The sequence below is a fragment of the Leptopilina heterotoma genome, unplaced genomic scaffold (assembly GCF_015476425.1).
Source record: "Leptopilina heterotoma isolate Lh14 unplaced genomic scaffold, ASM1547642v1 Lhet_81, whole genome shotgun sequence".
NCBI lineage: Eukaryota > Metazoa > Arthropoda > Insecta > Hymenoptera > Figitidae > Leptopilina > Leptopilina heterotoma.
The window spans coordinates 2,823,759-2,836,599 of record NW_025111185.1 but is presented as its reverse complement, the minus strand read 5'-3'; the positions used below and the strand labels follow the sequence as shown (position 1 = coordinate 2,836,599).

Sequence of the window (12,841 nt, the reverse complement as noted above, 5' to 3'; positions counted from 1 at the left end):
AGTGATTTATTTCCTAGTTTCAATTTTCAAAAACTATAGCTAATAATAAGGAAAATTGTAAACGTAATGTTGAGGACAAAAGATAAACCTATCCTTTTCTCTCTCATGTAAATATTACGATTTACGTCTTTTTTTCAATGTTGCCATTGGCCAATAGAATAAATAAATTTTTATTCAATTTATCGATCATGACGGTTTTGAAAAAAAAGTCCTAATTATTTAAAAATATTTCCCGCTGTTAAAAATTAGGACACAAGTGGTTAGGAGGAAATTTTTGTTGCTTGCATTTAATTAAATTTATTTTTTCTTAATAATGAATAAGTAAACTGCTTTTTGACTCAAACACAAGAATTTGTGCCTGACATGATGACCCACAGTTCCTTTCTATATTTTTTTTTTTAGTGCCTTATCTCAGAAATACAATTAAGTTCAAATTCTTTCTCAAAGGCAACTTTGTGAGAAAGGCTCTTCTCATTTTGGAGCTGGACATTTAATATTTAAATTAGTAATAGTAATAATATATTACAGCTTTCACGTTTTACTTTTGAATTCGTAATTTTACCTTTCTTTCTTTCTCTTATTTTCGGCATTTTGACCAAGAAATGACTTCAAATGACTTCTTGTAACATTAAAAAAAATCTATCAACGAATTACAGTCTTACATCTTCAAATGATAATTTGATTGTTAGTTTCCTCTATTTGAAGATGACACAAATTTTACAAACTTACACTAAAACGATAATCTTTGTACACATTTTTTTAATGTTTATTTTTTTCAGTAATTATCCCTTCCCATTCCTCTAGACCCATCACCATCGCGACCTCGGCCCCGACCGTTAAAGTTGTTTCTAATACCCATTCCACTGTCGTTCGGTCCTCTTATGCCCATGTTTGGACCGTTTTTATTCGGACCAAAACTTCCGAAACCTGGATTAAAATTCGGACCGCCGGGCCTTGGCGGTGGGCCTCTGAAATTTGGTCCGTATCCAGGTCGCTCAAAGTTTGGAGGGCCATTAAGACCTCGAAAATTGGGTGGACCAAAACTATTGAACGGTGGGCCCTGACTACCGAAAGGACCCATTGGACGAAAGTTCGGACCGAAATTCGGACCATTCGGTCGGAAGTTGGGTCCAAAGGGTGGCGGCGGTGGTCCGTTGGGTCCAAAAGGAGGCGGTGGATGCATCATGTGAGGCGGCAGTGGTCCATCCATTCCCATACTCTTATTCGAATGTGGCGGCATATTAGAATGCGGTCCCATATTCGACATTGGGGGCGGCATATTCGGATTGATGTTCTGCATATTATGATGATTGGACATACTGCCCAAGTGAGGAGGCATCGTTGACATGTTCGGCGGTTTTTCGAACATACTCCCAAACTTGCTACTCTCCCCAATTTCCTTATCACTTTCCCAACGAGATCTACTCTCCCTGTCCGAATCTCTATTCCCATCTCTATCCCGTTCACTAAACGAATCCCTCTCACCAAACGAATCCCTATCGTCCATGAAATGCCTGTTCATTCCCAATCTGAAATCTTTATCCATAAATTTATTTCTCACATCAAGATCAGATCTACCGAGTCCTGATGAATTAAATCTATAGTCATCGTCGTCCATAAATCTCCTGTAATCCTCCTCGTCGTCTTCCTCCTCCTCATTGTATCCGTCTTTCAAGTAATTTTCACTCGATTGAGAATCATCATTCATCGAACCACCGAAAACTGGTTGATGAACTTTCGACGTTCTGTCACTTGCACCAGCGTCACTCCATCCAATCAATTGATCGAACTTTCTCTTTCCTCCACGATTCAGAGCTTTCAATAATTCTGGATTCTGTGCAAATTTAGAACTTGGCAGGGGTGGCGGAAGTTCGACATCTGGTGTTTTTGAAAAATCAATCTCCCCTTCGTCGTTAAGATAGTCCTCGTCTTCCTCCGTATTCTCTTGTTGATTCATTATTTCTTTTAATTCCTCAATTTCCCCAGAAACCACCAACTTGTTTATTGCGTCCGTACCTTTGGATATCGCTTCCGCAAGTTTGCTACCAGCTGTAAAAAAATTAACACTTGTAGCACAAATGATTGCATTAAATAAATAGATTCTAATTCAGGGTTGCCACGCTTTTTCTCTTTTCAAATTCCCTGACTTTTCCAAGTTAAAAAACGGAATTCTAGGTTTTTAACACGAAAATTATTCGAAAACGTCAATAACTTCATTTTTAAATAAATATTTAATCATTATTTTTTTTATAAAAAATTAAGATATTCAAAAAAACTTGCTACTTTGTTACTTTGTAACTTCTTCAAAAATTATTTTCATCATTACGATTATTCATTTCTAGAAATTTCAACTAAAATTCTTCATTCAGTCAATTTTTTAAAAATAATTTTTGAAAAAGTTCTCTGTGAATTTTCAAATTGTTTACAATTTCATTTTACGAAATTTCGATTATTCGGAAATTCTTCAATTAAATAATATTAGAAATTAAAAATTCAAATAATTAAAAAAAAAAAAAAAATTCCATTAAACTTTTTGAGAAAAATTAATTCTACAGAATTCTTAATTCAAAATTATGAAAAGTTCGAATTTTCAAAGATTTTAATTCATGAAATTCATTTTTTAATAAATATTTATTAAAAAAATTCTATACGAGAATTCAATTATTATCTAACTACAAAAATAAATATTTTATTAAATAATTGAATTTTTGGGAATAATTTTGTTATTTATCGACATAATTGAATTCTTCCGAAGAATTATGTAAATAATTTAATTCTTGGAAAAATTTTGATAATTAAAATTAAAAGTTTAATTAAAATTGTATTTAAAATAATTGATTTCTTTTGAACAATTTTATTAAAATATTTGGAAATAATTGAATTATTGTGAAGAATTCAAATATTGTTGAAAATAATTGAATTCTTGTGAAAAATTCAAATATTTTTGAAAATAATTGAATTCTTCTGAAAAATTTTAATACTTTTGAAAATAATTAAAATTCTGCCAAGAATTTTATTGAAATTTTTAAAAATAATTGAATTTTGCAGGAAAATTTTATTATTTATAAAGATAATTGAAATTTTGACAGGAATTTTTGTAAATTTTTAAACATAATTGAATTTCTGCGAAAAATTTTATTAAAATTATTTTGAAAAATATTGAATTGTTACTCAAAGAATTTCATTAAAATTTTTGAAAATAATTTAATTCTTTAAAGAAATTTAATTAAAAATGTATTGAAAATAATACTTAAATTCTAGAAAATAAATTGTAGCAAAAGTTTTTAAAATAATTGAATTTCTTTGATAAATTTTCATAACATTTTTAAGAATAATTACATTTTTCGAGGAATTCCATTAAAATTGTATTAAAAATAATTGAAATTCAGCATTGAGTTTCATTATTTATGAAAATAATTGTATCCCTGTAAAAAATGTTATTATTTATGAAAATAATTTTGAAAAAAAAAGAATTGCTGTGAAATTTTCATTATTTATAAAATAAATGAAATGTTTGCGTAGAATTTTATTAAAATTTTTTTTAAATAATTGAATTCTTTTAGGAATTTTCAGTAAAATAGTAGATATTAAAAATCAATGAATTGAGGATATAGTTTTTGAAAATAATTAAAATTTTGCCAAGAATTTTATAAAAATTTTTGATAATAATTGAATTTCTGAGAAGAATTTTACTACTTTTGAAAATAATTAAATTTCTGCAATAATTTTTAATTGCTTGAAAATTTAATTTGTTTTAGTGTTTTTAACTAAAATTCTTCTATAAATCCATTATTTTTAATAATCAATGAAATATATATTAAAAAATTTAACTAATTTCAGAAGAACTTTAGTTTAAAAAATTTTTTTTTAATCTAAGTTTTTTAAAATTTTTAATTAAATTCATTTAAAATTAAAATTTTACAAAATTTTAAATTAAAATCTTTTGAAGTTCATCTACTTATGAAAACTATAAGCACAATTCTTTTAAAATTGAATTAATTTTGAAATTAGATTTCAAGAATAAACACAATAACTTTAGAAAACAACAATTTTAGAGGATTTCGATAAAAATTCCCTGACATTTCCAGGTTTCCAGGTTGCGTGTCAACCCTGTAATTAAATAGAGTGAAATAAAAAATTTTAAAAATACCCACTTTCGACAGAAATCATTTTTCCATAAAGTATAATGGCATTAGGTTGAACCTCATTCAATGGCAATGCTCCAGGCGTTGTTTCAATTAATTGATTAACAAAAGCGTTAAGAGCTTCAACCTGCTCCTGATCTTCGCCTTCCATCTCATTCCATTGAGCTTGGAAGTTTCTTGGAATTGGTTTACTGTAAGGAACTTTTTTATTAGTGAACTTCTTTCCTTCGTCTATTGCGTGATCCAAATCGAGACCGGGTATACCACCATTTTTGTCCTCTGCTTCCCCTTCTGCGTTAATTCTGTCCTCTGGTCCCATTCCCGGTATTACGGAATATTCATCAGCTAAAAATGAAAATTAATGTAAAAAAAAAGAAAATTGAAAAATGTTTATTTTGTTTTATGCTTCGTTTTTTTTTTACCTATTTCGTGATCATCAATACCAACTGCACCAGCAGGTAGAGTATTTAAATTATATTTATCTCTCATAAGATCGCCGGGCCTGTTTCTGGTCCAGAATTTCGACGTGTGATCATTACTTCCTGAGCAGAGAATATGTCCGAGTGGATGCCAGGCAAGTGTCCAAACAATACTGTCGTGTGCTTGTTCAATTGCTCCAACTTCCTTGTCAGCTCTGAAATTAAATTCAGTTTAAATTATTGAATTATTTGAATTATTTAATCAGGGTTGCCACAAAAATTTTATTTTGCTTTTTCCCAGACTTTTTCCCGATTCCCAGATAAAATTTTTACTTTTTCCTTGACTCTAAAAAATATTCTGATTCGCTCTAAAAATCACTAGATACTCAAAAAAAATATTCTAAAACTTTAATTTTAAAATTATTCGAAAACACTAATAACTTTTTTTTTAAATAAATATTTAATCATAATTATTTTTCCATAGGAATTAAGATTTTCAAAAATTTCAAATTCGAACCTTTTGAAATTCAATAACTTAAAAAAATTATTATTTTCTAGAATTTTTAATTAAAATTCATTTTTAAATCAATTTTTTATTAGATATATTCTACGAGAATTCAATTATTTAAATACAATAATAAATAATCTATTGAATAATTGAATGTTTCGTAAAATTCAATTCTGGTGAAGAATTTTATCAACAAATTTTGAAAATCTGCAATGCTTTTCATTATTTATTTATCTCTAAAAATTTAGAAAATTTAAATTAAATTAAATTAATTCTCTAATTAAATAAAAAATTTTTATATTCTCTAAATTCACAAAATTCTCTAATTATTAATAATTTTTGACGAGTTGTTTGAGAATCCAATTATTCAAAGAATTAAATTAACTATATATTAATAAATAAATAAAAAATTCAAATAATTTACAAAAAAATTGGATTAAAATTTTCCAAAAAAATTAGTTATACAGAATTGTTAATTAAAAGTATTAAAAATGGAGATTTTAATTTGAAACGTTTTCAAAATTCAATTATTTCTAAAAAGTGCTATTATTTGAAACTTCTCCAAAATTCCATTATTTTTTATAGTTTTTAACTAAACTTCTTCTCTAAATCAATTTTTTTTAACAATTATCAAAAAATTCATCTCTAAATTAATTATTTTTAATAATATTTAGAGAATTCGTTTCTACAACAATTAGTTTTAATAATTAAGTATATATTAAAAAATTCTACTAATTTCAAAAGAATTTGAATTAAAATTAAAAAAAATTTTTTTTACAAAATTTCCAATTAAATTCATTCAAAATTCAAATTTTCTAGAATTTCAATTCGAAACCGTTTGAAATTTTCAATTATTTACGAAAATTGTAAATGCAAATATTATAAAATTCAATTATTTTTGAAATTCTCTAAAATTTCAATTTGAAACCTTATAGAATTCAATTATTTTTGGAAATTTCGAAAATTTACATTTGAAAACTTTTAAAATTTAATTATTTGTGAAAATTGAAAATGCAACTCTGTAAAATTCAATTATTTTGGAAATTATGTGAATTAATTTACGTGAAATTATTCTTTAAATAATTTATAAGTAGATAACAATTTTAAAATAGTTCTTCAAGAATTCAATTGTTTTTTAATAAATTCAATTTCATATTCTGTAAGGTTCAAATATTGTCAGAAATAAAAAAATTTTAATTTCCTTTTTATAAATTCAAAGTTTGTAAAACAAACAAAAAGAAATTTAAAAATAATAAATTCTTTTTAGTAATTTTCAAAATTTTCTAAACATTGGAATTCAGAATTATTTTATGAATTCTAAATATTTTCCAGCTTTTTTTAAAAAATAAAATTTCCTGACTTTTCCCTGATTTTCCTGACCAATTCTACTTTCTCTGACTTTTCCCTGAAATCCCTGATTTTCCTGAATTGTGGCAACCCTGTGAATATTAAATTATTTAATTACTGCATATTAAATTATTGAAGTACTGGATCTTAAATTATAGAATTATTTTTGAAATAAAAAATAGACAACAATTCGATTGAAATTTTTTCATAGTCCAGAAAATAAATTTCTCTTACCCAACGTGCCAAAATAGAATTGCACCATCACTTCCGCCACTGCAGAAAAGGCCTTCATGACTTGGATGCCAAGCAACACTTGAAGCTTCTTTCTTGTGGCCACGAAATGTTTGAACTTCTTGATTCAAATTTCTGATGTCAAATAATTTTAATAAATGATCCCGAGAAGCCGTTACTAACCAATTTCCATTTTCATTCCATTTAACATCCATCACAGTCGATTTGTGAGCGTGTAACGTGGCCAACGATTGTCCCGTCTTTGGATCCCACAATTTCACCGGTTGCTGATTGTCCTTACTCCCAGAGACGACGAGACTTTTTTGCGGATGCCAGTGGACGCATTTTACATCCGCTCCATGACCTGCACAAATATTTCATTTAACAACAATATCTACATTTTTACATATATATGTTCTATTTTCATTTTTTCTAAACGAATTTCTAATTTCTCGAAATAAAAAAACCTTTATCATTTTTTCATACAAAATATCTAAACGAACACAAGTTTACACTACGTTTTTGAATCTCTTTTCTGGAAAAATATTCATAAAAAAAAAAATAAATAAATTGTGTCAGGAATTTCTTTTCAATAATTCAAAAACGGATTTGAAAATAAAATCGCGACTTCAATAAATTCTATTAAGGAGAAAAAAATAATGTATACCCCTGAGAATTCGTTCTTCGTGGCAGCGTAGAAAATCCCAGATTCTGACTGTTCCGTCGTCACTGCATGTAGCCAACTTGTGATCCGTCGGACTGAAACTACCCGGTCAAAAAAACAAGTTATAAGCTAGAGAGCACTGTTAAATAATCATCACAGAAAATTTAGTTAAAAAGCCTTCACTAATATTTTCTCTTTTCAGTTCAAAAAAATGTCAACAGTGCACAAATATTAAATATATTTCATACGCCATTTATTTATTTTTCAAAATCTCTTTATTTCGATCATTGCTATTCAGTATTTTACCAATAATTCATGAATTTCAATAATTTCCATGATTTTTAAATGGTGAAGAATCGTTAATTATCCAAAAGTTGATGAAAAAAAATCCAATTTTCACGAAAATTTTTATACACTTAACAGAATTTTATAATTATATGCAAAAGGGGAATTTTAACTTCCGAAGGGGATAAAATTTTCATATTTAATTTCTTCAATGCAAAAACAGTTTTAAACAAATATATATTTGCATGCTAAAAAATTCGAAATGGAAAATTCTTCGAGAAGCAGAAAGTCTCACATGCATTTTAGATTTTTTTTAGAGATTTCCTTTCAAGAAGCAAATTATGCTTGAATGAATAAAAAAAATCTCGTGAAATTTTTTTCTCTTCTAAAAACAAAATATACTAAGGAGTAAAACCGAAAAAAGAGGAGCGTCTAAAATGTAAATAAACAAAAATCATCTCCGATAGTCATATCTGGCACTCAAACAAAAAAATTTTATTTTAGCGAATATCAATTTTTACATCAGCGAGAGTCATGCATTCAATTTATATGTAATTTTTTGATGCCACATGACCACCGGATGATGCTCCAACTTTATTTCTTTTTTTTGCAAATTTAGCATTTTATTGCACAATTATTATTAAAGGTGTACATCTGCTCACTATGCAGTGAGTGAAATAAAAAAAATCCTTTATTTATTCATCCAAATTTGAATCATCACATTGAAAATGTATTGAAAATGTATTTTTATTTTTTTTATTTGTCAACTGGGTGAAAGGAGACAGGATTTCATTTTTATTATTTATTCATTTGGGAAATCACGATTTGGGTGTGTTGCTGTATTTATTATAATTACAAGTTTTTTTTTTTCTTGGGTCTAAGGACTAATTGGAAAATTCACCGTACACACTGCTCTAAATTAAAAATCAGACGCAAATAAAGAAATATTTATTTATTTTTGTGCAAATTTTCTTTTTTCTATCATTCACAAAATTTATGCAATGACCATGTTTACCCTTTCAACTTGGCGAATTAGAAAAATGAGTTCAAGTCTTCAATCACAGAATGATTAGAATTTTGTTTTACGTCAAGAAGTAAATTCGAATTTGTTCATTCAAATTCGTTGTTCATTGAAATGAACGAGAGTTGAAATTAAAAAAAAACCTTCTTTACTGTAAAAATAATACCTTCTCAGAATATATATAAAAATTCAATGCATGCTTTTTCTTGGAGAATGATAAGAGTCTTTCACCTATGTACCCAGACGAAAATTGAAACTACCGCGAATTGAATAGAGAAAACCCAAAAACAGAAGAGAATGAAAGTCGCGTTATATAACTTAGCTACAATAAGAATGGACGTATTGTCGTTTAAAGTGCCGCAAGAGACGTAAGGACTAGTGTGGTTGATGCTATACCTGAGTCCTCTAATCGCTTCTTTGTGAGCCTGAAACATCTTGACGTTGTTCATGTTACTCTGCCAGTACTTGACATAGCCTGCATGATCTCCCGTCACCATCCAGCTCTCGTTATGTGACCATACCATCGTCCTCACTGGGCTGTCGTGAGCCTAAACAAAATAAATTACAAATTTTTTGCTTGTCCAAAAAAAAACAAATAATTTCATAGCATCAAAAAATTTTAAATATAAAAATAGTAAAATATTTTACACATTCCGAATTTAATAATTCCTGACTAAAAATACTTTTTCTAGGAATTATCCCTAATTTATACATTTTTTGTGTTTTCAAATTTAAATTTTGTCACTCGGCAAAATTTTGCCGAGTGACAAAATTTAAATTTGAAAACACAAAAAATGTCTAAATCGACAATTTTCTCTCTCGATAATAATCATTTAGGGAGAAAATTGTCGAGTGTCATTAAATTAATGATTAAAAATATCAGCAGGCATCACAGTACTTTTTATTCTCGAAAAAAGGTGAAAATTCCCTTTTTCAGGAAATAAACCAAAGAACAAATTAAAATGTTTTGAATTTTATATGAAACAGAGTTAGTCCCCCATTTTTACATAGTTTAAAATTTATTTTAAACTAAAATGTGTTAGTATTAACAATGTATTAATACTTTGAACTTTTGTATTTAAAATTTATTATTATTATTATTACTTTTTGCTAAGAAATGCAGTTTTAAAAAAATAATCAATATTTAAAAAATTGAAATTTTATTATTAATAAAATTTTCTGAAAAAATAAATATCAATTTTCCAGAAAAAATATTGAAAATAAAAATTTATTTCTTTATAGAATCGAACCTGTCGGAATGCAACTCTAAAAAAATTTTTTTCTATTCAAAAATGTTGAACAAGAATTATTTTCACTTAATTCTAGAATAGAAATTATTACCATATTAAATTATACAACACTTTTTTTGAGGATTGTTTACTGTAATAAAATTTAAGAAATCGAGTTGCATTCCAACTGGTTTCACTGAATGTAAAATTCAAATTTATTATAGAATTTTTTTTAAAAATGATGCGATTTATATTTTTATGTATTTCTAAAAATCCATGATATATCAATTTTTTAAATTGAAAAAGTTTTTAATTATTTTCAGCTTTCGCCCATTGACGAGAGATATTTTTAGAAAATCATTTCTGAACTGAAATTATAAATTAATTAACCAGAATAATGTAAAAAAGAGAAAAACTCTCACTTGAAATGATCCTAAAGTTTTGAACGTTTAAATGAACGAAATTCATTTATTTCTTCTTAAAATCAAATTTTTATTGTAATAATTTTGCATCACTAAAAAGAAAATTAATACTGAAGTTTCTGAATTTAAAATATGTACTTTTAATTTTTATTGCAAACAGTAATTTATGAAAATGCTTTTAGAAAAAATTATTTCGTTCTATTCAACGTTTAAAAACTTGTTGATCATCATTTGGAAAAAAATACAACAATTTTTTAAGGTTTATTTTAAGATTTTTAAGATTTTAAAGTTTATTTTCTTTAGAAAATGCTTAATTTTGAATTTAAAAAATTTTTAAAATATGTTTATTTGTTTTCAATTATTTAAAAATTTAATATCAAAATATTTATTCAGTTCTAAAGATTTATTTATAAAATCAAAATTTTAAAAATATGTTTGTTTGTTTAAACAAAGACAAAATTTATTATTCAAATAAATAAATTTTTTTCAAAAATTCTATACAAGATCGCTTTTATAACATTTTTTTGAAATGAAAAATTATTCTATTTGAATATAATATGGGTTATTTTGAAAAAAATGAAAAAATGTGTAAATTGTATAAAAATAGATAAATATTTTGATTATCAATTTTTTTCTCGAAAAATGATATTTTTCGTTTTTCAAGAAAATACTATTAATAATAATTATTTTAATTATTTGAAAGTTAATTAATAATTTTCCTAGTAGTCTGCATTCTATTAGATGAACCACCTTAATATTTATAAAATTATTTGCGTATAAAAAAAAGAAGAAAAATTTCTTTATTTTTGTTTAGAAAAAGGTGAGAAAGGGGAGAAATCGACAAAAAAAAGTGAAGAAGGTGACAAATCAACAAAAAAGATAAAAAAAAGCGCCAAAATTGAAAAAAGGGACAAATCACCAAAAAATAAAAAAAAGAGGAAAATCTGTGAAAAAAGGAAAAATGTGACAAATCATAAAAAAAAGGTAAAAAAAGTGCCGAATTCGAAAAAAGGGAACTCTGTGATGCCTGATATCATTATTTCGATATCATACCTGTAGAATAGTTTCAAAATTAAAAGTGAGACCGTTCCATAAAGTGAATTCACCACTGGAAGCACCAGTGACGAGACGTCTTCCCTCCGGTGTCCAAGCCATACAGAAAATAGGACAACGCATTTTATTCGTCGCCGTTTTCACGAATCTCGTTGTAACCGCATTAATAGGATTATCAACATAACTCGGAGGTGGAAGCAAATCCGGATAATAAATAACATCCGGTTGAACTGCCCGTCTATCCCGATAATCCCTCTGCCAAACTCGATTCTACGGAAAAAATAAATTATTTCCATTTTATTTCAAAAAAAAAAAAAAATCCAAAAATTTACACTTTTCAAAATAATTACCTCAAGACATTTGATAATCGCCGAATTGTAATCGACCGTTTTTCTCATAACAGATTTACGAAGTCTCTTGCCATCGAATTCGTCTTGTAATGCATCCTGACCACCGGATATTACTTTGGGTGCATGATAGGGTCTGAAGGGTTTAAAGAAGCCCCTATTTGCTTCTCGATGATTGTTGTAACGATGTTGATAATTTGCCGAAGTGTTGATTGTCGTTAGTGTTGGTGGCGGTGCGGATAAATTTGGTGTCGAAGGTGGAGGAACTGACATATTGGGAAGATTAATCGGGGGTGGGGGGGTTAGAAACTGAGCGTTTGTTGCCATTTTTTTTGTATTTTGGTTATTTCACAAAATAGTAACCAAAAAATTAAATTAAAATTTCTTTGAGAAATGCAGCTCTCGTTGTACCTGCATTTTCCTGAAAGTCTAAATTAAAAGTGAAAATTCTCCCATTGTTATAAGAGTTAATCTGGATCGCTGAAAATAAAAGTAATTTATTAATTTTTCAATCACAAAGTTTTGAATTTAGAAAAATACTTTAACTATCCTTAAGCAATATTTATCTTATCCAAATTTAAACTATTTGCTGACAAAATTATTAACTGATTACAAAAAGAAATATTTTCTTTTAACACTACGACTTGTAAAAGAATTTTCTATTTCAAGCAGGAATTCTATAGAAATTTAATTATTTTGCTTAAAAAAACGAACTTGGAGTAGAACTGAAAATAATAAGCATTATTATAATATGTAGTTATTGTATTATATGTATACTTACTGTGGAAATACACTCCCTTGGCGTGTTATAAACTTTTCCAAAGTGATCTGGTTTTAGCACCAAAAAATAAATCAAAAACTATTGATCATTTTGGATCAACAGTTTTTCATTAGTGTGCAAAATGTTAAAGTGAAATAATTCCGTCGCGTTTTCACCATCGATCAATTGACAAACGTAATATGCAAAACTTTCACGATTCACGAATGATGTGATCGCCGCCATTACAGACGAGTAGTATGGTTTCCGGCGTGTTCCACCACTTCCGTTTTCAGTGGAAATCAGTTTTTTAATGTTTATTATTCAAAAAATAGGGATTTTAATGTAATTTTGTATTTATTTCTCCGAATTTCTTATTTAATAGGGGAACTATTAAATATTTTTAATATTAT

General features: G+C 27.1%; 1 protein-coding gene across 1 annotated transcript; it reads right to left on the bottom strand.

Moving 5' to 3' along the window:
- Positions 1-281: 281 nt before the first annotated feature.
- On the bottom strand, positions 282-12,693 carry LOC122511216 (pre-mRNA 3' end processing protein WDR33). Its single transcript, XM_043626344.1, has 9 exons — positions 12,453-12,693; positions 11,675-12,151; positions 11,325-11,594; positions 9,017-9,168; positions 7,318-7,415; positions 6,654-7,014; positions 4,568-4,779; positions 4,155-4,490; positions 282-2,049 (listed from the first exon to the last, which is right to left on the bottom strand). The coding sequence occupies exons 2-9, from the start codon at positions 11,996-11,998 to the stop codon at positions 776-778; spliced, it is 3,027 nt and encodes a 1,008-aa protein (XP_043482279.1). The 5' UTR covers positions 11,999-12,151; positions 12,453-12,693; the 3' UTR covers positions 282-775.
- Between the last annotated feature and the right edge of the window lie 148 nt (positions 12,694-12,841).

Coding starts and splice junctions, on each gene's coding strand:
- LOC122511216 (XM_043626344.1), bottom strand. CDS start 11,998: ATGGCAACAAACGCTCAGTTTCTAACCCCCCCACCCCCGATTAATCTT. Junction 9,169..11,324: donor ATTTTGAAACTATTCTACAG/GTATGATATCGA, acceptor TATTTTGTTTAG/GCTCACGACAGCCCAGTGAG. Junction 2,050..4,154: donor AAAAATGATTTCTGTCGAAA/GTGGGTATTTTT, acceptor ATTTTTTTACAG/CTGGTAGCAAACTTGCGGAA.